Below are 26,898 nucleotides of genomic sequence, written 5' to 3' on the forward strand. Positions count from 1 at the left end.
CCATGTGTGTTTTGTTCCAGCAGATGACTTGAATTTTCTGCTTAGTTTGGGTTTACACAAAAGTTTGCATTATTTTGCCAGCCATGCAGCCTAATTAGAGAAGTGGAGTTTAGTCACAGACATTGCTTTTTAACATTGGGTTGGATATAATAATAATAATAATAATTCTTCAAATTATATACTACCTCTTATCAGAAGACCCCAAGGCAGTGTACAACATTAAAAACACATAACAGAACATCAATGATATAAACATAATTGAAACATTAAAAAAAAACATACTGACAAATCTCGTTTGTGACTTAGGTCACAGTGCAATCAATGTGAAAAAATTAGTCATGACTTAAGTCTCATTAATTTTAATGGGAACTAGCAGTGCAGTTCTATATATGTCTACTCTAGGGGAGACCCAAATAATTTGGCTGCCTGAGGCAAAGGACAAGATTCCACCCCAATTCTATATTCAGAAGCTGACTAGAATGGCCATGGAAACTTATTTCAATAATTGCAATGGAATATTGCCTGAAGGCAATGGGCTACTTATGGGGGGGGGGGTGCAGAACAGGCCATATGGCATACAAAGCCCTGTCCTTTAATAGGAGGGTATGACCCAGAAGGTTCATTCCTGCTGCTGCTCCTCCTCCCCCCAGCACTAGTTGCCTGACACAGTTGCCTCACTCTCCCAACAGTAGGGCTGGCTCTGTTCTATACAGAATTGAGTCTGTTTGAGCTCAGTAGCACCTAGTCCCAAATTAAGTTTGTACAGGATCACTGCTGGGCATAGCAAACCAAACCCTGCATGGAGCAGGGTGGGGGTGATCAGAGTGGCAGAACCACCATTGCATCAGAAGTCTCTCAAGGTAGAATGGGGTGGTGGTTTTCTTGGTTTGTTGTTGTTGTTTTCCTGCACCAGCTCCAGGCTGATACAACATATTGCCCCCCCTCACCTGGCAATGGGGCCAACATAGGATCCAGCTTTGCTTGGACCATTTGGTAGCCTCCAAACTATTTGGAGAGAGGTCAGAGTCCTCATGAATCAGTGGCAGTCTGCTCCACCAGTGGAGAGAGGACTGCACTTCATCCTAAACTCCCCCCAGCCATCAGCTTTGATGGGTTAGGATGGTTCCCTAAGTCTAACAAACAATGGACCCAACCCGTAGTTCATAAAAGCAAAATATTCCCATCTATTATATTGGTAATGCTATTTAGATAATTTGAGTACTTAATGTTTATATAGCAATAATAATAATAATAATAATAATAATAATAATAATAATAATTTATTATTTATACCCCGCCCATCTGGCTGGGTTTCCCCAGCCACTCTGGGCGGCTTCCATAGAAACCAAAAATACACTAAAATATCACACATTAAAAACTTCCCTGAAGAGGGCTGCCTTAAGATGTCTTCTGAATGTCAGGTAGTTATTTATCGCTTTGACATCTGATGGGAGGGCGTTCCACAGGGCGGGCACCACTACCGAGAAGGCCCTCTGCCTGGTTCCCTGTAGCTTTGCTTCTCGCAATGAGGGAACCACCAGAAGGCCCTCGGCGCTGGACCTCAGTGTCTGGGCTGAATGATGGGGGTGGAGACGCTCCTTCAGGTATACTGGGCCGAGGCCGTTTAGGGCTTTAAAGGTCAACACCAGCACTTTGAATTGTGCTTGGAAACGTACTGGGAGCCAATGTCCACACTAGTTTAATAAACCGTTATTGCAGTCCTTAACAACCATCCTGTAAGATGGGTCTGTGTTATTATCCCCTTATTGTAGGTGAGGGGGCAGGTAGGGATGTTTGATAAATTTGATTTATTTCAGATTCTGATTAGGAACTGACTTGATCAATGCCTCCCAGACTTATACCTGTACAGAAGAGAACATAGCCACCCAGAGTGGCTGGGGTATTATTATTACTATTATTATTACCTTTGGTTTTCACATGCTCTGAATTATGCAACACAGTGCTTAATTTAAAACAATACTGACTTGGAGGTAAATCCCACTGTGATTGATTGAACTTAACTCTGTGTGTAGGAGTGCTTCTTTAAAGCGAGGATAATGCTCCTACGTTTTTTTAAATAGCAAAACCATTTAGGTTACAGAAAGAATAGTTATATTATTGTTCGACCTATATTGCTTATATTTTTATACCTGCATTTGATTATTATATATGATAATATTAAAACGTGTGTGTGTGTCTAAAAAAGAACAGCATACAGAGGATATATTTAGAGAGAAGAGTTTTTCACAGCAGCGTAGTACCTTTTAGTGACAGCTGGAGGCTGGTATGACTATTAACATGCAACATTAAAGTCTACTTTACATGTAACATTTACCATAGTATAAATCACATTACGTAATACAATATATAAATTTGTTTTTATTTTTTGGGGGGTGTGGGTGTGTGAATGAATGAATGAATTTATCCATCCATCCATCCATCTATCTATACACACAGACACACACATATACAAATAGTTGATATATTACAGTAAAGTTTGCATTAACCATTTGCTGGAAACTGCAGGAGAGCGGAGTGCTCTTGGGCTTGGGTCCTGCTTGTAGGTTTCTCACAAGCATCTAGTTGGCCGTTGTGAGAACAGGATGTGGACTAGCTGGGCCACTGGCCTGATCCAGCAGGCTATTCTCATGTCTCCTTTATTCATATTTAGATTTATTTATCAATTAATCACTTTAGCTTCATGGCTGAATGGAATTTTTTTAATCCTGTCTGCCTTAATGCTAACCCAGAGCTTTCCCAACTGTGTGTCTTGACACATTAGCGTGTCGGCTGCAATATGTAGGTGTGTTGCGTGAACGCTCCTCTTGGGGCTGGAAAGGGGTTAGTTTAACCTCCGGTTTGCTAGTAAAACTAAATTACTGCGTCGTGAAATGATGCATGTCTAAAAAGTGTGTCACCAACATGAAAAGTTTGGAAAGCTCTGTTCTAACCACTATAAGCGTGGTTTTAGCTAATTTGGCACAGTTTAATGAATACGTAAGGCACAGGTGTAACACACGGGGCCCATGATCAGAAAATCTCTCTCTCTCTCTCTCTCTCTCTCTCACACACACACACACACACACACACACACGCACACACGCGCGCACACACACACACACACACACATATATATATATATATATATAAAGTTAAATAGTAGCTGGGTATGTATGTGTTGGATTGGGACTGCAGTACTGCAGCTAATATTGCACAGGTGCAGTGTTTTTGCCCTCTGCAACTAAAAACACTTGGAGATTGGTGCTTTTAGTTGGGGACTGGTATATTGCTGTGTTCCCTTGCCATCCAATATGCAGGGTTTTTTGCTCAATTTAAGAATAGTATTTAAAGCAGGGAACAAAATTGTATCCCAACTGACCAGAGATCCTGGCCTACCTTCTGCAGTAATACATGGGTTTGGCTTTCCTGGAGAAAGGTGCCCTGCAAGCATTTTTCCGCATGGCAACTGTTCTCTGCCACAATGTGGTCTGATCGATTGAGATTGATCTAGGCAGGCTCAACCTGTGGGGTATCATTCTTCCACTGAAAAGAACATATGAAGCAAGGAGGCTTCTGCTGGCTTCTCCATAACATTGTAAAGAAGAAGGTAAAAGGTGAGAGGTAAAAGATTGCAAAATTACTTTCTGCAAATTCCCATCTTGGCCCGTGTAAAAGCATAAGCCTGAAGACAGTCCCCTTGCGGAAAGATGAGTTTTGCATTAGGGAGTAAATAAAAAACAGAAGGTCCATTTCACGATGCAGAAGCCGAGTTAAATGTGGAAGGAAACAGACAACAGCCATGGCAAAAGCAGGGATGAGTGCTGTTGCCACATTTCCAGGAAAACATCTCTGGCAGAACAGTAAAAGGTAATAAATGTTACATGCATTTAGGAAGACATTTGCATGCACAATGTGTTTTTTCCTTAAAAGTCTGCCGCCTATTTCAAGGTGACCTTTGATGATTGCGAGCCAACAGAAGTTCAGATTGTCAAGGATTAATCATGCGACTGCAAGAGGAACGGGGTGGTAATAAAACCACTACCTGCACAGCAGAGAGAGCTGGGAAGAGAGCTAAAGAGTCAAGAGCTATGAACATCACATGTAGATGACCTGGATACAGCAATCATTCTGGGTGATCTCCTTTCAGAGCTCGTTTAGAAGGAAGAGAGAGAAATCTTCCTCTCCCTGATAAGGAAAACTGATTTCATCAACTGACAGCTTACACAGAGAGAGTGTTTCTCAGATATGGTATCAAAGGAGGGGGCAGGGGGAGGTTGTGTGTTACAAGACTGAATGTGGTTCCTGGTTGCTAGTTCCTTACTCAGTACAGAGGTACACAACACAAGCAGCTTCAACAAGTATGCACACAATTTCATCAAATCATGAACACGATGACTTGAGAGGATATCTCTTTCAGCATTGTCTCCTACCCCAAGCCTTGTTTTTGTGCCATGAATTCATAGAATTATAGAGTTGGAAAGGATACTAGGGTCATCTAGTCCAATCTCCTGCAATTCAGGAATCTTTTGCCCAACATGGGACATGAACCCATGATGTCCACGAGTGCCAGTGCTAGGAGAGAGAGAAACTTCTCTAGCCACTTTCTCCATACACTTCTATCCCGTTTCTCTACAATGTAGGTGGAAATTTCAATCTAGTAGCTATAAATTATAAGAATTTAAAGTAATGCTGGAAATGATTGGGGGGGAGAGATTTGTTGGGGTGAAAGTGTTAAACAGCAGAGACCTCTAGTGGGAACTCAATAAATAGCACTGCCGCAAATTTGCTTCAGCATTGTATCTCCCATAGTATAACAGTCAGTATTTTGAAGGAAGGCTGACATTATCGAAAACATGTTTTACTTTTGTGGAAATAACAGTCTCCACCATCTACTAAAAAAATGGTTTCTGGGGTTTTTCCTGTTGTTGTTCTACACTACAGCTACACTAAACCTACCATTAAAATTATGGACTGGTCATTTCTTCGTCAGGGGGAAAACGGGCAAATTTAGCAGGGGACCAAATACTTTTTTCACTCACTGTAATATAATAATATGACTATTATATTATTACTACTAGCCTCAGACTATAGTGAAGAAAGTGTTATTACCAGTGCAATCCTACTCACATGACTACTCAAAAATAAGTCTAACTGACTTAAATACAGGATTAAGGCCTTACAAGTAGGCATACAGAGGGAAATCCCACAATAGTTTCCTCAGGTAGTTCTGTGTTTCCCATATTTGTTAACATTAGTTAGCTAAAATGAACATCTATTTAAAGGGTCTTTTCACAAGTGTTTACTTTGATAGAATGATAGAATGTGACTGTAAAAAAGGGAGGAAAGAAACAAAGAAAGAAGAAACTAAAAAACACGTCTCTTAAAAATGGCTTCAGGGCCTGGCTAGATCAACCATAAGAAGCATATAGTGTGATGGTGTCACAAAAGGTTAGCTATTTAATTTATTGTTGTATATTTGCTGCCAGAGGGATGAGAGTTGTCTGTGAGATTTGCTGTCTCAGGTGGAATGTACAGTACAGTACAATTCTTAAAGATTTTTTTTACAAGGGATTCTATTAAAATTACCTTCAAATTATAGTTCATGCTTGTACCTGTGGACTGCACAGGAATAATAATAATAATAATAATAATAATAATAATAATAATAATAATAATAATAATTATTTATACCCCGCCCATCTGCCTGGGTTTCCCCAGCCACTCTCAGCGGCTTCCAACAGAATATTAAAATACAATAGTCTATTAAACATTAAAAGCTTCCCTAAACAGGGCTGCCTTCAGATGTCTTCTAAAAGTCTGGTAGTTGTTTTTCTCTTCGACATCTGGTGGGAGGGTGTTCCACAGGGCGGGTGCCACTACCGAGATTCACTGCACCCAAATACACAAATCTAAGACATGCATCCCAAAGAATTTGCATGATTTTGTACAGATTCCCAGCAAAACCACTATAAAATCAGAGATCGTTTCCATATCCATAGACTAGACTGGGAAAATCACAGGTGTGGCACTGGTTCCTGGCACCGTCATAGTGCAAAAACATGATTACAGGGTGTGGATCCTCACGGAATACTTGGGATTTTCTCCTGGCATCTCCCCAAACCTGAGTGAAGAAAAAGGTTACACCCGTGTCCTCGACTGTACAGTAAAAATAACACTATGGAACCAGTATGGAGCTTAAGGACAGATCCTCACGCATCCTCCGAATTTTTATATGTGATTCCGGCAAACCACCATCAAATCACAGAGCACATCTGCGTCCATGTATATTATGCTGTTTGATACAGAGGGTGTGTGTGTCAAACACAAATTCTTAGGGATTTATGCCTTGGGTTCACGTTTTTGTGCCATGAAGCAGCAGATCCATTACTGTACTGTGCAACTCTATGGATGTAGATTAGGCTTCCTCAACCTCGGCCCTCCAGATGTTTTGCACAATTTTGTTTTGTACAATTCCCATCATCCCTGACCATTGGTCCAGCTAGCTAGGGATCATGGGAGTTGTAGGCCAAAAACATCTGGAGGTTGAGGAAGCTTGATGTAGATATAAACTAATGGCGAATAAACGAACAAATGATTTTTAATTTTTTTTACATTACTTAGTTAACAATGGTTAACCACAACCTTATATGTTTTAAGCTATATGTGTTCTATCTCTAGATTAGTTTTGAGCCACCTTGAATCCTGGTTCTGACTGGGGGGGGCGGGAATTGTGTACACTTGAAAACGTTGGCAGCAATAAGATAAATTCAACAGTGTAAATAAGTTTTGATGGATGTAATAGTGGAATACTGAATGGCTTAGTTTGTGTAAAATATGCAGGGATTTATGATATGCCAAATGAACCATGGAAAGAGGAAGGGAAGTCACTGGTATTTTAAGGATGTTTAAATGAGTATTCTAAATTGTAAAACAGAACATTCCTGGTTCTGTGAGAAAAGCGAGATGTAGATAAATATAGAAAGAATAATAATATTAATAACGCAGCTAAAATAAGCACTAAAAAACCAAGCAGAAACGATTAGCAATAGTTAAAGAGCGCTGCCATGATTTTTATTAGGGCGCGGAACATCAGCTAATTATTTTTTTATTGATTTACTTTTTTGGACGGGGGGGGCAGTTGCCTAGATAGATAAGATTAAGAGCTCAGTTGGTAGAGGTAGTTGCATCTTTTATCTCAGCGTCATGGGCTCGAACCCCACGCCGGGCAAAAAGATCACTGCGTTTGCAGGGGGTTGGACTTGGATGGCCCCCGGCGGTCCCTTCGAATGGTATGATCCTGCGATTTGGCAGGAAGACAGCAGCGTCCTGAAGCGCGCGCCCGCGCCTGCGCCAACGGTAAGCCTTGCGTGAGGTCTCTCCCCACGGCCGGCGGAGAGTGGGCGTGGCCTCGAGAGAGGTGGGCGGGGCTTCTCCCCACCCCGGCGCCGGAAGCTTCGGCATCTCCCCGGGGGAGTCGGGCTTGAAGGGCCGCTGAGGAAGAGGGGGGCAGCGGCTCCCTTCTCTTTCCCTCCCTCTCTTCCCTTCCCTCTCTCGCCCTCTCACCGTCGCCCTCCGAAGCCGTTTCCGCCATGGCCGACTCTGGGCTCCCGGCTGCCGGGCGGCCGCTTACCGACGACGAAATGGCGGAGGTGAAGAAGGAAGTAAGGACCGCGAGGACGGGGAGAGGAGCCTCTGTCCCTCCAGACACGCGGGGAGGGAGGGAAAGCGGGGGGGGGTATTCGTATCGTGTGAATGGAAAAGCGTGTCGTGGGAAACGGGGAGAGCGGTGGGGAGGGGTAAAGCTTTTGGGGAGGGGACGTGTGGCGGGGTGCTTGTTTATAATGCCGAGGCTGCCGTGTTCTCTAAAAGCAAAAAGCGCTGGTTTGTTTAAGGCTCCTCTGTGCCAAGATTCCCGCCTTTTTGTTTGTTTCTCTCCTGGAAAAGGGGAGATGCCTTTTCCTGCCTCTGTAGGATGGGCGTAGTAGCTGCCGTCCCCCCCCCCCCCCGCCACCAGATCAATAAAAATAAATAAAAATACTTAACTCATGGAGGGCCTGCCCCACCCCCACTAACCAAAGTCTGCCCTCCGCCCCACTACTCCCAGCAAAAACCCCATGCTCTGTAGCAAGAGGGTGAGAAGGAGGAAATGCATACCTGGATAAGATCCTGGCTCTGGCTTGTAAGATGGATATTGTCCTGAGCTAATGGTGTGAAGATCATATGCCCTTTTAAAATGTGGGGTTTTTTGAGTGGGGTAGTTATTGGGTTGTTTTTATTTTGATTGTGTCTTTTGCGATTTTGTATTTTATTCTGTGAACCACCTGCCCCTGAGACCTCTGGGTATAGGGTGGTATATAAATTCAGTTGATAATAATAATCATAATGGAGGCTTCTGTATTCCTTTCACCACCGCCACCCCTTCTACGCTTGGTCCCCAGTGCACCACCCACCGAGGGGTGCCGACTTGAATAAAATATTAGGTGGGGGGAGCCAGGTAAGCCTCGCCCCCACACAATGGATCGCATGATGTGGTGCTTCACACACTGCTTGAATGGCCATGTCCATCAACTTGAGGGGGGGCTGGCCCCCTTAAATATTTTATTGGGGGAGGGGCAAAGAGACCCCAGCCCCTTTGAGTTGGTTGCTTCTGTGCACCCACCCCACTGCTCAACCTGCATTGGAAGGGCTGTATTAGAACGTAAAATATACTGTACTAGGTGAGAGCTGTGAGTAATGACAATCACAGTTCCTAGCAGTGAGGCATGTTCTCACAGGAATGCCACTGTTGGGGGGCAGGGGAGGTTCTCTGAATTGCAGAAAAGTCTCTGGGTGAGTGCCCTTTCGTGTCCTAGAAGAACATTAAAAAGGAGGAAGGAAGGTCCACTAAATCGCATGCATTCTGCCCCCGTTTGTAAATTTCTACGTAGGAGTTTCTCTTGGAGTGTTTATAGGAATTCCCCTCTTTTGTTTCTGAGCTTGACACATGTATGAGTCAATAAAAGTAGTTCTTGCTAGTCCTATTTTTTCCTGCTATGAAGTCCACATACTATGTGTGGAATACACGATGTTTGTTCAGAACCATAAATCTCTCTCAGTACGTTATTACTTTATGCTGGGCCAGAGGGTAATAACAGTTTATGTTCACAGCAGTAGTGTAATGACAAATTTAGGAAGTGCAGGTCCATGATGTCGCAGCCGCTCGTCTTCTTAGATTGCACCATAATATACGTAATTATATAGTAATAATTTGGGATGCATTGTAATCATCAATGCAGATCTCCACTTGTTGCTTTTCAGCTAGATACATTTTTTTTCTATGCATGTATACAAATAAATGATTTGGAGTGCTGCAATATTTTATTTCACAGTGACTTTCCTCCAAGTTCCATTGTACTTAACAGAATGTGAACACCATTCTCTTGAAGCTGAAGCACTTTGTGTTTTCAGTGTTCCTAAATGCTAAGCTTTGGAGTATACACCTCAGTTTTATTTCCATAGACCTTCACCCGAGTGACCCTAGGAGCCAATCTTCAGAGGCTGACTTTCCTCCTTTCAATTGGATTGGCTCCAGTGTGCACAAAGGGTGAGAAGACCTCTTCTCAGTGGCTAAAAAATTCCCCTTTCATGCTGATTGGGGAGCTATAGAATCCTAAAGAGAGAAATAGCTGAAACACCTTTGGTAACCCCTTGCTGGCAATTTCCTTTTTGTTTCTGTAGTCAACATACAGATACTTTACCTTAACTTGAAACATCTGATTCCTTTCTGGTGTGTGTGTGTGTGTTGGTCAATGATAGCGATTAATGAAATTTGTTACAATTTGAAAGCTAGGATGAGTATTTGAATGTGCACCAAGAACTACCACACATATATTCATAGCACAACATACAAGATGAAAAATTCATCTGTTGCTAACTTCGTCATTTCTTCTTGCTAGGTTTTGGAACGATTGCGCCGCTATCTGTGTGACAAAATTATTGCAGAAAGACACTTTGATTATCTACGTTCAAAAAAAATACTCAGCAGAGAGGACACTGAAGAAATCTCTTGTCGATCTTCAAGTAGGAAGAAAGCTGGGAAGCTGCTGGATTACTTAGCAGAACATCCCAAAGGACTGGATGCACTAATAGAATCTATTAGATGGGAAAAAACACAGACCTTCCTGTTAGAAAAGATAACTGATGCTGTCTTGAAGGCAAAAAATGAAAAACTGGAAAGCCTCAAAGGTAAATGGAATAACATGCATTTGAATCTATTCCAAAAGGTTTTGTAAAAATTAATTTTCATGCAACCTGCTTCTGTGCGTGTTTGCTCAAAAGTGTGTTCCGCTGATTTCGGGGGACTTATGCCAGGTAAAACTTCAGTTGTCAGCTGTGGGTTTTGGTCCTCTTTTTGTACTTAAGATGAATAAACCCAAGGCACAAGCTACTGACCAGAATTAGTTTGTTCAAAATCAGGTGATAGCATTAGGGTGGGGGTGGGGGTGTCCTTTGGAAAGGGGATATGTGGAAGAACTTAATGTAATGTTTCTATTTGAGTGTTTCATGTCTGGCCTGGGTAGTTGCATTGGATTATATTGGTGATTGGTTTCTGCCTTTTAATTTTACCTCTTAAGAACCTGCTGTATCAGGCCAATGGCCCATCTACTGCAGCATCCTGTTCTCACAGTGGTCAGCTACATGCCTCTATACCTGAGGATTGGAAAGTGGTCAACGTAACACCAATTTTTAAAAATAAGAACCAGTACTCGTAACACCGCTTGCATGGACTCAAGAGGCAGTGTTGTAGACTTAAAAAAACAAACCAACCACCACACTATGTAAATTGTATGCAAATGATACATTTTATGTCTTTATTACAGGCTTGAACTGTAGCAACTGCATGGCTTCAGGGTATGACCAATCGAACAATCTCTCCAGATCACAGTCAAATGAATCTAATCTCTTTGAGAAACAAAAAGACAGAGAAACCACCTACCTTCATCCGGAAGAGTTTAGTACATCTGCTTTTGTATCCGCCGCTTCTCTTCATTCAATGAATTTGCCGATTACTGAGGTTGGAAGTACGGAAAACTCTGTTTTCTCAGCCACGCTTCCTGGCCCTGGAGATTCTGGAGCCCCACCTCTTCCGCCGCAATTGCAAAATGAACAAGAGGAAACATGTACGACTTCGAGTGACAGTCCTTTCCTGCCTTTAAGATCCCGCTCTCTTCTTCCGTAGCGATATTTTTCCTTGAGTACTATCATGCTGGATACCTTGAACAGTTTTGGGTGGTGGGAAAAAAAGTGTCTAACTGTAAAGTCACAATAGATCAAGAAATAGCTTGACAGCTCACTGCATCTTATAAGTTTTTTATTAAAAAAAATTGAACAGTTTCCCCATTAATTCATATTTTAAATGTTCGTTTGTATGCTTTTATTGATTTTTTTTGCAGTGTAAAAGCTTTTAAATGGTATTTTCTATTCAAAAACAATATAGGCAAAATGATGCTCAGTTGAACATTTTAAGGAGGTTTTTCCTACTGTTTTCTATATGCACTGTCTGCATAAAATTCACACCGAGAAAGCATAATTTGATCCTCTTCTGCATCGTAAGAACAATTTAATCTGGTGATTTTTTGGGCTTGCTGATTACTGAGAACTTCCTAGTTTTCTCCCAACTTACATCAATTCGTGCTGATGAAGTGTCATGAGGAGGGAAGTTTGCACCAAGGAAAGTTTTGATATGAACATAGTAGTCATGAATGAGGGTGGTGAGTCTTACATCTCACTGGTGTTGGCATTACATTGGTAAGTTCTGCTTGGTTACTATTGACAGGAAGTAAAGAAGCCTCGGAACATAGGGAGACGTATTCTTTGATTTGCAACCCAAGTATACGATTGTTTTGTAATGTATCATGGGGCGCCTGCCTTATCCAGTTTTTGTGTGACATGAACAAATTCCTGGCTGTAGGGTTAAGTGCCTTCTTTTGGAGTAAGACATGATCTTCTGAGTAATACTCTATTGTCACTGATCTTCAAAAGCAATTAAGTGTGTACTTCACAAATCAAATTCATTTTTATTCACTATCAAAACATTTAACTTTCTAGGCATTTTACTTCGTTTTAGTACATATGCCTTGGGCTCCTTTACAATACTGAATATATATATAAAATTAACAGCTTAATTACTCTCGCAAAGTGAAACAGGTTGCCGCAAATATGAATTCCCTGCAAGCCACTAAAGGGATTTATTGTTGCTAACTAACAGGGAAAAGATGCAGCAAAAGAAAGATGGCAGTAAAGAGGGGCCTTACTTTCCTGTGAACTTACAGGATTTGCCATTTTTTATTAACTTTTTTCTAAACCTCTTTTCTACTCTTAATACTATTTTTTTCTAAACCTCTTTTCTGTTCTAATACCATTGTTGCTTAGCTTTACTAAAGATGTGTACTTCTCAACATTTGCGAACGTACAAGGAAGCGAACAGGATATTCTTTTAAATTCCAGATGTATACACTTTTAAAAGTATTTGCGCTCTGGGCATTATCAGGGATGTAGTGTGTTTTTTGCTGTCTTCTGTGCTAACTGTATGTCTACTCTAAACCTCAGGGAAGCAGTGCCTTTTCTATATCCGGTCAAAAAAAAGTCTCAGAAATACCAACGTATTGTGAAATGTGCCTGCATTTTTCTTTCACAAGCCCTTGGATTAAAACGTGCAATAAATTACACTAATTTACAGCCTGCTTCTATGCATGTTCACTCAGAAGTAACTCCCACTGTATTAGGATTACAGGCAAATATTTTAAGAACATTTGATCTGATGGCAATGGGTCAATTACACTGGTCACTGTCTGCAGAACACAGTAGATCTTAAGCACAAACTGATCTGGTGGTGGTTCTGTCGCAGTGTATTAAGTACTTGCTTGCCATGTAGCTTGCCTGAACTCAAACTTCCATGCTGGTGATTTACAGGGCATTAAGTTCCTACTCTAGATGTTGCTGTGTTAAACAAAACCTTGTATTCACACAACCGTGAACTTAACATTTAATATTGTGTGATGTTTTCCCCTGAAAAGCTTTATGGCTTTCTAGATTTTGAAATTGCACTAGGGTTTATTCCTCTCCCAAGCATGTGATCCCATATAATCCAAAATTTACTTGTGTGGAAATTTCCACTATTTCTGTGACTATTTCTGACCATAATGTGTTCTACTGTGTAAATTGCGGACTGTTCACAACTGCTGTATTACCCCCACCCAAAAAGGTACAACCATTATAAAACAATACTGAACTGAAAAATTGTTTGGAAACTCTAAACTCAACTTTTCAAAAATATTTCTCTTGTAGAGTTTAACTTTTGAAACAAGCAATCCGAGAAGCATTAATTTCTAATAAATTGTCAGTAGGTGGTGTTTTTTTTTAAAGTACACCTCACATGTGCTAAGCTTGCTTTCTATTCAGTGGCAGCTGTGTTCTTAATGGCTTTGCTGAGCAGCATTGTTCAAGGGTTGTTGACACCTGACAATAAAATACATTTAGAGCAGGTTATATCTTTGTGGTATTTCAGAATTGGAGGATCATTGTAGCCTTCAACAGGTTCCTTTACAGCACTAGGCTCTGATACATTAGCCATGATAATGAAAAGGAACATCCATGTTCAGAACCCATGTATTCTGCATATTAGAGGCTTGTGTGTGTACTGCAATGGGCTTGTTTTCATGCTTGGCTTGTAGACTTCTGGGAAGAATCTGGCTGCCTGCTGTTGGAAAAAGTGCTAGAAGAGAGACCCTGGTCTCACACAATTCTTAATGTTTTGGTGTCCTGGGCAGAATATTTTTCTTCTAATATGATAATTTGTTTTTGCTTACGGTAATTCTACCCATAACTATTGACCTAAGGCATTACTCTTAGGAGTGGGCTGAGATTGGTTTGGTCACAATTCTTTCTAACATTGTAACTTTTCATGAATACTATAGAAACCACAGTTGATGCTAGCCAAATGACATAACAAATGCATTCTAGCAGATTGTTATGGTAATGCAAGGGTGTAAAATAACAAAAGCTTTATATCCAAGTAAGGCTATATGGCTACATAAGGCATGAACTCTAAGGTTATTTAATGAGTTTGTAAATATATTTTGCACCAGAATACTTGTTGGGATAGGTCATCAATGAATTTGGCAGTGAGTGTTAAAATATTTTATTCCTTCCCTGTAATGGCTTTTGTTGTCCTTGCAGTCAATTATGTAAGAATGAATTTAAAATGAAATAATGTTTTGACCATACTCTGCCTTTCTCTGTTGGAATATAAGGTGAGAAATATTTGGGTGGAAGATATCAGTGTTTGAATGTGTGGTTGCTTTGGAAAATGGATGGCTGCCAAAGCTTGGATCTGCTATAGATGACCAGAGTAAAATCTCAGCTGTTGATGGTTGCTGGAAAAAAAGGGGCTTTGGGATAACTTTGGACCCACACATCTAGTACAAGGGTTTATAAGCCTCCAGTAATGTGCTGCTCTTTGAAGCTTAGTTTTTCCTTTAACTACAGGATTTTGAGTAACCAGGTCTATGCTCTTTTTATATCCTGTTGCACACAGAATAGCAAAGTCTTGTAGCATTTTACACATCAAATTTATTACAGCACAAGCCGTTGTGGACCAGAGCCCATTTCATCAGATGCATGCATTGTGATCCTTGGTTGGCATGTGTGTTTATAAAGCATTGTGAGCTGGGCTGAGTGTAGTTCTGCTCAGCCAGGTACTTGGTGCTATACTAATACAGACTGGGGTGATGAGGCATTGCTGTGGTCCAGAGAGACTCCCATCACAAAGAAACCCCTATATCTTGGAGTGGGCCTAGATCATGGGTAGGCAAACTAAGGCCTTGGGGCTGGATCTGGCCCAATCACCTTCTAAATGTGGCCCAATCGCCTTTTAAATCTGGCCCACAGACAGTCCGGGAATCAGCATGTTTTTACATGAGTAGAATGTGTTCTTCTATTTAAAATGCATCTCTGGGTTATTTGTGGGGCCTGCCAGGTGTTTTTACATGAGTAGAATGTGTTCTTTTATTTAAAATGCTTCTCTGGATTATTTGTGGGACCTGTCTGGTGTTTTTACATGAGTAGAATGTGTTCTTTTATTTAAAATGCATCTCTAGGTTACTTGTGGGGCATAGGAACGGCCCCCTGCTGAAAAGGTTTACTGACCCCTGGCCCAAAGAGGCAGATTGGGGATGCATGCAATGTACCATCCACCCTGCTGCACTACAGCCTCCCTGACGAAATTGGCAGAGATTACATTGGAAGGATCATTAGAAGAGCCTATTCTAGGCTTCCGTAGGATCTCTTGGTCTTTATGGCAACTTTGGGACTGTCAGGGACCCAACGCACAGAACTTTGGATTTGGTCTTTGCTGCAGGGGCAGAGGTGAATGGTCTGAATGCAGCAGGGAGATTCCAAACAACTTTCAGATAACTACCTGGTGAAGTTTCGACTCATTGTGACTGTTCTCCCTTTGGGATTGGAAGACCTATCTGCATGGTCTTCTGCAGACTCCTGCAGTGAAGAGAACTGGTGATAAGTGTTGAGGCCCTTCTCTCACTATGGAGAGGTGAGATGTGAAAGGACATCAATGTTATTGCTGCTGAGCACCCTCTCCAACATGAGCCCACAATGCCATGGAAAACTAGGTAGCTGTGAGCAATGAAGCAAGATGTACAATAGCTAGAATGCTTGCTGATAATACAGGACCCATGGGTGTAGGCAGGATTTTTGTTGGGGGGGGCATGCCTTTTGTTAAGGAGGCAGAACCTCGGCTACTGATTTTTATTGATTAGGGGGGGCAGCTGCCCCCACTCCCCCCCCTGGCTATGCCCATGACAAGACCTGTTGCAAAGGTGAGTGAACATGCCTTTGAGCATGTTACCATGCCTATTGTGTAGCAGTCACAGGCAAAGCAACCCACTTTATCTTCCATTGCATCCTCAACTTCACTGCCCAGTAGAACGACTTCGAATAATTCAACACGTATTAACTTCAGCCCATAAAGGAGGCATTTAAAGCACATGGTTCCTGGCCACCAAAGAATCCTGGGAACTCTATTTTACTCCACACTCAGCAACAATTTCTAGAGCCTTTAACAAACTAAAGTTCCCAGGATTTAGGGGAGGGGACCCCATGTGCTTTAAATGCGTGGATGCGACTCCCTAGACTACAATCCCATACCCTCCAACATTTCTCCGATGAAAATAGGGACATTCCATTCCATAATGATAATTTTACTATTTATGCCCCACACATCTGACTGGGTTGCCCCAGCTACTCTGGGCAGCTTCCAACATATATAAAAACATTAAAGAAAACAACTTCCCTATACAGGATTGCCTTCAGACCGCTCGGCGGTCGCATAAACTCCATACCCTCCAACATTTCTCCAACGACAATAGGGAGGTTCTATTCCATCCCCTCCAACATTCCTCCAAGGTAAAGGTAGGGACATCCTAAGGAAAAGTGGATCAAATCAGAAACCGGGACAGCTTCTCTAAATCAGGGACGTCCCTGGAAAATAGGAACACTTGGAGGGTCTGCAATCCCTTACACGTTCACTTGGGCGTGAGAGCCCCCATCGACCTCAACACAAGTTATATATTAACACTGGATATATATACTGTATATTTCCCCCAAGTGGGGCAGCAGCAGAGAGGAGGAGAGTTCTTTCCCAGCCGAGGTGGCAGCTTGAGTTCGGCCGCCCCCTCTCTTCCCTTCCCCAGGCCTGAGAGGGCGAGTTGTGGTGTTTTGTCCCCCCCCCTTCCCCGGAACCTCCCTCTCCTCGCGCCTCCGTTTCCGCGGGCGGGTGTTTCTGCCGCACCGGTCCCCCGCCATGGCAGCTGCGGAAGGGAAGGACCCGCTGGGCTTTTTCGCCGCTTACGGGGCCAGCGACGACAGCTCGGACAGCGCGGGCTCGGACTCGGAAGGCGACGAAGGGCCCGGCTCGGGCCGCGGCGGGGAGGCCAAAGGGCCGCCTCCTCTGCCGAGGGGGAGCCCCGAGGGCAGGCCGCGCTTGCCAGGGCCCGACGAGCTGTTCCGCAGCGTCCACCGGCCGGCCTTCCTCTATAACCCGCTGCACAAGGAGATCGACTGGGAGAGCCGGGTCCTGCGAGCTCCCGAGGAGGTGGGTGGGAAGAAGCGGGGGGCTGGGGAGGGGAGGGCTGGGGGTCGCTCTCCTGCAGCAGCAAGAGCTGGGCGACGAGGGGAGGACCACGCTGGGAAGACCTAACATGATGTATTCCTAAAGGGCGGAGTTGTATACGGGAGGGACACACACATGATGTGCATCCAGGGGTAAATAAAATGTTTTTTGGGGGAGCAGGTAAGCCCCCCTAATAACCGACCACAGGACATGGCATACACGCACACTATTTGAATGGAAACTTGGGGGGGTCACATTTTATTGGGGTGGCTGAAGGGACTTTGGCCCCTAGGAGTTGGCTCCTATGTGTGCCTCGCTGCCGGGGCCTGTAGCTTTTCCGGCTGCGTGTGCCCCTGGAAGTCTATATTTGTGTTTCTTGTGTCCTAAATTTATTTTATTGGGGTGGCTTGTGGCCTAAAAACGTTGGTTTAGGGCTATTGGAGGCCCTGGCTGGAGAGGGTATTTGAGACTTTTAGGCCCCACCTAGAGCATATACACATATATACACACACACACATGTACACACACAAAGCTATCTTAAGTGTTGGTTTGCTTCATCGGATATGTGTTATCCTGAGTTTCAGGTGCATATGGAATGCTGAAAAGTTATGTGTGATGTTAATTACCGGTACATTATAATCAATGGCTATGCATAATTGATGGCTACGCATAAAAATAATATCTAGATCAGTAGTTCCCAACCTTTTTTTGGCCATGCCCCACCTAAGCATCTCTAAAATCCTGTGACATATAATTCTTATTCAAAAAGTGAACTCCTGTTCATGTGGAGGAAGCCTAAAAGGCCATTAACTTGGTTTAACTCATTCTCGAATTGCCCCCCTTTAAAATCAAATTGCCCCCCTGTGGGGCGTGTGCCACATGTTGGGAACCACAGATCTAGATATTCTGGTATTGACTGTTCGTCTGAGAACAGAAAGGGCTGTCATTGAAGGTCCAGCCTATGGCAATAGCAATTGCCCCAGCAGCACTTGTCTCTTTACAACTTCTCAGTGTTAAATATTTTATTTTTTTATAATTAATTATAAAAATAATTAATTTTTTTAATGAAAATCCTGTGTTGTTCCTTCCATCCTTCTAGGGGAAGGGATGGGGATTCTGTGGACCTCCAGATACATTAGGCTCCAGCTCCCATCATCCCTGACCATTAGCCATGGTGTCTGGAGCTGGTTGGAGTTGACACCAAAGAACATCTGGAGAGCTTCAGGTCCCCAATCCTTCCCTAGAGCCAGAGGCTGCTTTAAAGCCTAGTATTAAAGATACGGAACTCCTTGGTCAGTGGGGTTTGCTTTCTTGTTTGTATCCAAAATATGGAACTTATTTATCCTATTTGCGATGAAGATGGAGTCTTTCTCCTAGATCAGGATTACTTGTTGTTGTATTCCTCCTCCATTTATCCTTGTAATGAGTGGCTTGGCTTATTTGCTTAAACCATTTTGATTTCTAAACGGCCATGGCATTGATGATACTATGTTGCTGCTTTATTCATTCATTGGTGATACTGCTCATTCATTAGATGCTGGGTATATTTTCAGATATGAGAGCAAAACAGCTTGTGCCCATGATTTCGCCTATGCCTTTAAAATGTATTACAAGATACGTAGTCCCTGCACTTGGTCTTCTGACAGCACAGTATTTTAATCCAATGTGTTCCCCCAAACAGCCTCCAAAAGAGTTCAAGGCATGGACGACACATGCTGTTCCGCCCCCTGAAACTTATAGTGTCAAAGAAACAAAGCCACCGCCACCTCCTGAGCTCGATATGGCAATCAAATGGTCCAATATGTATGAAGATAATGGTGATGATGCTCCAAGGAATCCAAACAAAGTTAACTTCTTACCAGCAGAAGAGGAGCAAGAGCACGTAGAATCAGGTAACCCTTTGTATATAAATAATTTGATTTAAATCTCCCCCGTGCCAGTTAGATACTTCCATCAATGCCAATTTGTGTAGTATATTTTTGAATCCAGGCATACTTTTAGCCAGCAATACATCCCGTGGCTTTTTCTGCAATGTAATAGTAAAAGTAGCTTAGTTTTCCCATTACAATTTTACACCTGAAAGTAGTTTGGGTTGTTTGTCATGGAATGCGGGGGCACAGGAAGTACAAGGCACTTCCTGTTTTTGCATGCTTACCTATAACAGAATCTTTGCATCTCCCTCTCAAGATGGGGATTGAATAGTGCAGGAAAAAACAGGGTGGGAGAGTGCAAGACATTCATTTTCATTATGTTTATGTCCAACTTTTCTTCTATTATCATGGAATCCAAGGTAGCATACATGTGGTTTCCAGGTAGTCACAAGGCATCAGATCCAGACTTGCTTAGCATCAGCAAGGCTGTATCTTCATGTATTTTCAGACTACAGTGGTACCTTGGGTTACATATGCGTCAGGTTACAGACGCTTCAGGTTATAGACTCCACTCACCCAGAAATAGTACCTCGGGTTAAGAACTTTGCTTCAGGATGAGAACAGAAATCTCGCAGCAGTGGCACAGCAGCAGTGGGAGGCCCCATTAGCTAAAGTGGTGCTTCAGGTTAAGAACAATTTCAGGTTAAGAATGGACCTCCAGAACGAATTAAGTTCTTAACCCAAGGTACCACTGTATAATATCTATTTCTGTTCTTCCTCCTTCGCTTTCCTAACGTTCAAAGCCACTTTTGTCTGTTGGCTTTTACTGATGCGCGGGAGTTTCTGTTTTGATAATGAAGGTGTGTGTCATGTTCTGAGGTATTTTAAGTAGTTTCTTCCTCAGGACAATCCCTGAATATTCTGATACTAACTCTGAGTTTTTCATCGCTTAAATCACTGGAGGATATTGCTGCTTCCAATAAATGGTTTAACTTGCTATTTTAGATTTCTTTTGGACCCTTGTTTCCGTGTGTCCTTTTGGTTTGACTGCTATTCCTATTAAAGATGCAAGCTTTGACTAGAATGTTTAATATATAAAAAATATACCTCCATTCTACCCCATGCTTAATTGGTGATGCTCACAAGTAGAAACTACTAGACTGTAGACCGTTACTGGCCACAGAGATGTGCCAGCACAATCCTCCCTGTACCAAACACTTTGTTTTTAAAAATTGTTGAATTGCTCTTACCATTAATTACCAACTATATACTTTCCTGTAAATTAAGCCTATTGGATGTAATCCTACAGTCTGCTAAATTAGAAAACACACACTTCAAGGAATATCAAGTCCCTCCTCATTTTTTTCCAGGTTAAAAATATCCAATTCCTTCATTTAGCCTTTCCTTATAGGACTTTTTTCTATACCCTTGATCATTTTTTGTTGCCACCTTCTGAACCATTCTATATCCTTCTTCCAAAGTGTGTTGCCGAGAACTGGACGCATTATGCCAGATGAATTGAAGCCAAGCTTTTGTAAATGGGGCTTTAAAAACCTCCAGCTTATGCATATATTTGCATTTATAAATACTTTTTTATTTGAAGATGATGAAAAAGATGAACCTGCTTCGTTTAAGAAACGCAAGCTAGACCCTGAGGAGCAGATGAGAAAAAAGAAGCAGTGATGAATTGAACAAAAGTTTGACTGCTGACAATGTTGTTCTTGAACACGTAGAACGTCTACTGAACCTTGATTTCACCACTGGACCAGGGAGCAAAAAGCATTGCCAGCCATACAGCACATTTATGGACTCTATTATTATACAGGAAATTATAGAATGCATTGATTGGTATTGTTTTAGATGTCATGTCTATAAACCCACAATGTTTCAATTAGAACCCTTTTAATGAAAACACAACCTTTTAGAATATTGTGGTAAATATTTGTGCGGGCTATGGAATTTCAGAGTGTTCTGTTCATCCATGAAACTGAAAAAAATGTGAGAATTGTTTACTGAACTACCATTGGGGTAGAAGATATTTGTTTCTAAAATCAAGAAATGACATTTTAAAGGGGTGAAGTTTTCAACAATGTATTGTGGTGATGATAGTGATGCTATTTTGAAATGTATGTAAAATATGTAAATAGGTCACTGAAATAAAACTATATGTTTGGAAGTGTATCTGGTATCCTTACTCCAAAACTGACAAAAATGCGCATAATAAAAAACTCCATAATTTCCTATAAATCAAGAATATCTGTGTTGAATCACACAAAGCTTTGTATATGTTTTTAATAGGATTTCGCCATGCCCCTGCCCCCTGGTGAGTTGTACTTTTCTTGCCATTTTTCATTTTTACCACCATAGATGTGCCATCTGACTTTTCTTCCTCAGACTCAGAAAAGGACTTTGTCTACAAGAAGGCATTGTTGGGACGCAAGCAAGAAAACAGCAGAATGTTTGACAAACACACAGTGTTCCAAAATATCTGACGTTTGCTATCTCAAACTCTGTTGCCTCACTCTGCCTAATTGTAAGTCTAGCCCCGCCTTGCTTTCTTTGAATTTGACCAACTAGTTGCCTTAAATGGTGTTGCAAGCTTTTGAGAGCCATCAAGCATCTCTGCAGCAGCAGCAGCAAATTTTTTTATAACGTGTCTGCATATTCTTTTCTGAGAACAGCGAGGAAAGTGAAGCAGATTATATGAATCAGACAATAGTTACACTTTATCCTGAGTAGTGTAGGGACCATTTAAAAACCAATGACCCTTTTGTATTTAGATTTCTGTCATCTCTCAGTCATTCAGATTTTAAAGGATTTTTTTTTAACACAAGATGATAAAGTGAATAAAAAATAATACTTTGTAGTACAGTGGTGGAGAACCTCTAGCCGCTAGGCCTCCACATCTAGCTCACGAGGCTGCTTTGGCCAAGCCACACCTACCTGTCTCATCACCTGATCTCAGGTGCGGAATAGGTAAAGCTACGGTGAAGCTGAATTCAAAAGGAAATATTCTTCTTTGGCAGGCGTGGCTTGAAGTCACCACCTTCCCAATTTGGCACTTGAGTTCATTTCCATTCAAGCTTTGTCTGCTTCGGATTGAAATAAAAATCTCCTGGTGTCATACGGCATCAGGAGATTGACAAGGAGATGGCCCTGATCCAACAGAAAGCCAATTCTGCCCATGTTCTACTCTTGTGGCCTTGGTTTGAAGAAAAAGTGACAAGAAACCGTTCCTCCAGTTTGTCTTTTCAAGAGACTTAGCTGCAAGCTCTGAATATTTTTATTTTATTTTTGGTTATTGCTTAGTACCTATGACATTTTAACACTTTAAAATTCTTCACTTGAGTTGCAGTTTCTTGCAAGCATTTGTTAGGATGAACCCACAATTGCTCCTCCATCTGGTATCCAGGAGTAAGAAGAAATGCTAATTGGGTGCCTGTCTTCAGAGGTGCTGCTTATTCATGCAGCATATGCTCTGGCTAAAAAGATAGATAAAAGTGGGTCTGACTTTTAAGAGCTAACTTGGGAGCTTTCGCCTACACAAAAAGTGCTGACTGATTGTTCTCAGTATGTTTGCAAGTGACAGATGTTCTCCAGGACCAGTCTGTGTTCTCGGAGAACAATGAGTGTAGTAAATAACACAGATCCTTGTGTGCTTTCAGGCGTCAAATGAGAATCACCAATCAGCTTGGAAAGCAGACATCTCTCCCCTCACAGACACGAAAAGGAGGCTCTGGACAAAAGTTGCCTACCAAAGGTCCCAGGTTCAGTCCTCAGCATATCCAGGTACAACCAACAGAGAAATCTATCTGAAGCCCTGGAGAGCTTTTCTCCTTCTGAGTAGTAGACAATTCTATGGGGACAAGGGTGGTGCCGTGGTCTAAACCACTGAGCCTCTTGGGATTGCAGATCGTAAGGTTGGTGCTTCGAATCCCTGCTACGGAGTGAGCTCCCATTGCTTTGTCCCAGCTCCTGCCAACCTAGTAGTTGGAAAGCACACCAGCGCAAGTAGATGAATAGGTACCACTGTGGCGGGAAGGTAAATGGTGTTTCCGTGCGCTCTGGCACTCGTCATGGTGTCCCGTTGTGCCAGAAGCAGTTTAGTCATGCTGGCCACTTGACCTGGAAAAACTGTCTGTGGACTAATGCCGGCTCCCTCGGCCTGAAAGCAGAGACAAGCGCCACATCCCATAGACAGATTTGGCTGGTCTTAACTGTCCGGGGTTCCTTTACCTTACCTTTAACTTTCTGAGCTAAATAAGCCATTTGTCGCACTTGGCAGAAGGCAGAGGCCTCAGCCCTTGTTCCCTGTTGCAGTTCTGACTGCAGTATGTATTGTAGCGTGTTGAAGCACCATCCTCTTTGAGTTATAACGATGCAAGCTGCAGACCAAGTCACCCAATTAAATATGAGAACTGAATAAGCAAACCTTTCTGAAAAAAAGCGACTAATAAAAACAGCCCCTAAGTTGTAGAACTCTTTCCCCACAGAAGTCAGTCTAGCAACTTCACTATGCAGTTTTTGTCAAATGCTGAAGATGTACCACTTACCTGGCCCTGAGAGGTATGTATTTGAGGACCCACCCTATTTTCATGAGTTTAAGTTGTTTTGAACTGTTTCTTTTTTTAATGTTTCATTTTAAATTGCTATCACATGCTCTGGGACCTTTGGATGAAGGGTGGGTGGTTGTTATCATAATCATCATCATCATCAATAGTTTGGCCAGGAAAACAATTCTGCATTTCCTTGAGAGTCCACTAGGAGGTGCTAAATTGATGTTTTTCCATTTGAAGCGGGTGCTTTTAATAGGGCAGGAATTTGTTTTGACTGAGGGGAGGAAAATAACTTTCCACTCAACTAACTCCTTGTTGAAGGTTGCACACCTGCTGTCTTGAATCTGTGCTCCCTCTGACCTGGAGCTTTTGTTTCTGCTTAACGGTCTTTGCAACGTTCCGTTTTTTTTGTTTGCTCTAGCCAGTTGCTTGAAATGGCTTTTGTGTGTCTCAAGCGGCTGTGTTTGTATTTCTTCACCCAATAAATATGTTTAAATAGCCATGTCAGCCTTAAGTTATGGCTACTTGTGGAGGTTGAAAACTGTGTTTTGGGGGTTCAGACCTGAACTCCTTATTTACATCTTCTATTTAGTGTCAGGGCACAGCTGGGGGCTCATAAAACCAACACTGGGGGGAAAGAAGAGGCGCACACACAAAGTATCATTCTTGACAATTTGTCCTGCACAAACTATTTGTGCAACTGGAGCATCCAAAGTTTGAAGTGGAGCAAATACCAGATAGAAACGTACCGCATTTTTTGCTCTATAAGACTCACTTTTTCCCTCCTAAAAAGTAAGGGGAAATGTGTGTGTCCCCTATGGAGCGAATGCAGGCTGCGCAGCTATCCCAGCAAGAGGGATTGCTGCTTTCACTGCACAGTGATACCTCTTGCTGTTCTGGCTTCTGAGATTCAAAATATTTTTTTTTCTTGTTTTCCTCCTCCAAAAACTAGGTGCGTCTTGTGGTCTGGTGCGTCTTATAGAGCAAAAAATACGGTACATTCTATTTGTGGATAGCTTTAAATTCAGGGTTGTTGTTATACTGTTTCAAAATATTTGCTCCAAATTTTGTTCTTTTGGGCATTTCCTGCACCACCCCTCCTCAGTGCCTCAGCTGTTCAGTTGGCACATTCTGGTTCTCTCACCCTGGAGTAAAATTGCCTCACTCGATGTGAAGAAATGTGCGTGAGAGAAATTGCCTCTGTGTTGCGACTTAAAAGGCCAAAGGTTAACCAAAGCAGTTCACCCCCCCCCCGGGGCAAATGTCTTACCACCAGATGTCCCAGGAAGCAACTGTGGAATGTTAGATAAATCTCTGCGTGTTCCTGAACCATGAACTAGATTTAGATTTAAGCCGGTCTGCTTCCTTTTAAAGTCCATAAAACTAGCAGTTAATTGTAATCAGGTTATTTGAGTCATATGGGGTTTAGGTACTGAGGTTCATGTAAACAAGCCAGGACTAAAGAAATCCATTCATTGACTGAGCATTTTTATTCTGCACCTCTCTCGCTGTTTGACGGCTTGTAAACACAACGAAAACGCAACTGTTAAAATTTCAGCAATGTTGTTGATGATTTCATTAAATGGCAGAGATGAGGCGATCTGATTATAACCATGGTTTGATTGCTGGACATTGATGGTTGGGCTGAACCATATCCTGTGTTCTAGTACATATTATTTCCTTTTTAAAACATGACTAGGTGCTGTGGGTTAAACCACAGAGCCTAGGACTTGCCGATCAGAAGGTTGGCGGTTCGAATCCCCGTGATGGGGTGAGCTCCCGTTGCTCGGTCCCTGCTCCTGCCAACCTAGCATTTCGAAAGCACGTCAAAGTGCAAGTAAATAAATAGGTACCGCTCCGGTGGGAAGGTAAACGGTGTTTCCGTGCACTACTCTGGTTCGCCAGAAGCAGCTTAGTCATCCTGGCCACATGACCCGGAAGCTGTACGCCGGCTCCCTCGGCCAATAAAGCGAGATGAGCGCCGCAACCCTAGAGTTGGCCACGACTGGACCTAATGGTCAGGGGTCCCTTTACCTTTACTTTAGTCACTTTTCCTCTGTCAGGCGCTGGCTGCAGAATTGGTTTTTGACGCTGGGTCCTTGGTTTTCTGGTCACGTGCTCCCAACTACATCCTGCCACCTGGGTCTCACAAGATACTCTCGTCTCGAGATGGTCTGGCCTCATCCACAAGCCAAATGTTACCAGGTGCAGTGGCTGGTACAGTGACATGGCTTGCGATGTGGCATCAGTGCATCCCAGCAGCTAGGATGTTACTCTGGTACAGCGATGCAGGACAGCCTAAGAACCTGCAGAAGTCAGGTGTGTGTGGACAGCGAGCATGCTAGGAGTTTTCTAGGGCAGAACTGCTCAGCTACCTCCAACCAGGACACTGCGTGCGACTCTCCTTACGGCTGCTCTGGAAGCTGCAGCCAGTGCAGAAGGGGTCCTTTGAACAATGTGCAACACCACTGCCAAAAGAACTGCACTGGCCGCCAATGCGCTACCCAGACAAGTTGAAGGTCTTCAGGGGTAGGTTAAGCTGAGAGACGAGGCCACAAAGTGAGCAGCGGTTCAAACATGAAGCGTCCACACCCAAACAGTGCTCTAGGTGCACAGCCACAGGAATTCCCTTGACTCACAGATGCTTCAAAACTGTTTTCTGTATCTGAGAAACATGACTCTTCACATGGTGCCCTGATTTGATTTTTGTTGGGAGAGTTTACAGGTCCCAGTCCTTGAAAAGCTCCATTGCCATTGGTTGAGCTCATCAAAGGCGGCTGCATGCTGAGTCTGCACCTGCACCACCGAAGAGGAGGACAGCTGGAAGTGACTTAATTTTTATGCAAATAAACTGTGGTCCATCCGTATCTGGAAATCTGCCAGTCTCTTCCACTTGCGGTGGCAGTCTTCGTTCTACCTCAGGGCATTCTTTCCCTCCATTTGTTCTGAAGGGTGAAGGATTTAACAGTTAGACGTAGCTTGCTGTTCCTCCAAGGGGACTCTTTTTTTTACTTCAGGCAATAAAAATACCCTTAATACTGTACTGTTTTATTTTCTGGCCAAGGGCAACTTACAGGGAATACTACGGATATTTTATCATACAGTACTTGTGCAGCTTGAGATTCATTCTTTATGGGGAAGTAGACGCTGTGTCTTGAGAAATCCGTAAGGATATTCTCATTCAGGCAATTACTTCTTTGGTTGCCCAAGCTGTCTGATATATATATATATATTATGTGTGTGTGTGTGTGTGTGTGTATATATATATATATATATATACACACACACACACACACATATACAT

At 42.6% G+C, this 26,898-nt stretch overlaps 2 protein-coding genes across 3 annotated transcripts; both read left to right on the forward strand.

Moving 5' to 3' along the window:
* The first annotated feature begins 7,401 nt into the window (after window positions 1–7,401).
* Window positions 7,402–12,717, forward strand: BCL10 (BCL10 immune signaling adaptor). Its single transcript, XM_053391881.1, has 3 exons — window positions 7,402–7,661; window positions 9,936–10,224; window positions 10,860–12,717. The coding sequence occupies exons 1-3, from the start codon at window positions 7,590–7,592 to the stop codon at window positions 11,216–11,218; spliced, it is 720 nt and encodes a 239-aa protein (XP_053247856.1). The 5' UTR covers window positions 7,402–7,589; the 3' UTR covers window positions 11,219–12,717.
* Window positions 12,718–16,693: 3,976 nt separating this feature from the next.
* On the forward strand, window positions 16,694–25,467 carry C6H1orf52 (chromosome 6 C1orf52 homolog). Of its 2 annotated transcripts, XR_008330989.1 has the most exons (5): window positions 16,694–17,149; window positions 18,849–19,059; window positions 21,433–21,571; window positions 22,704–22,827; window positions 23,532–25,467. XR_008330989.1 is itself a non-coding variant. In XM_053391882.1 (3 exons), the coding sequence occupies exons 1-3, from the start codon at window positions 16,859–16,861 to the stop codon at window positions 20,719–20,721; spliced, it is 582 nt and encodes a 193-aa protein (XP_053247857.1). In that variant the 5' UTR covers window positions 16,780–16,858; the 3' UTR covers window positions 20,722–21,217. The 2 variants fall into 2 exon arrangements, 1 of the variants encoding a protein (XP_053247857.1); XM_053391882.1 differs by lacking the exons at window positions 21,433–21,571; window positions 22,704–22,827; window positions 23,532–25,467 and adding an exon at window positions 20,642–21,217 and having other exon boundaries at window positions 16,780–17,149.
* The last annotated feature ends 1,431 nt before the right edge of the window (window positions 25,468–26,898 follow it).

Source organism: Podarcis raffonei, chromosome 6 (genome assembly GCF_027172205.1).
Source record: "Podarcis raffonei isolate rPodRaf1 chromosome 6, rPodRaf1.pri, whole genome shotgun sequence".
NCBI classification, from domain to species: domain Eukaryota; kingdom Metazoa; phylum Chordata; class Lepidosauria; order Squamata; family Lacertidae; genus Podarcis; species Podarcis raffonei.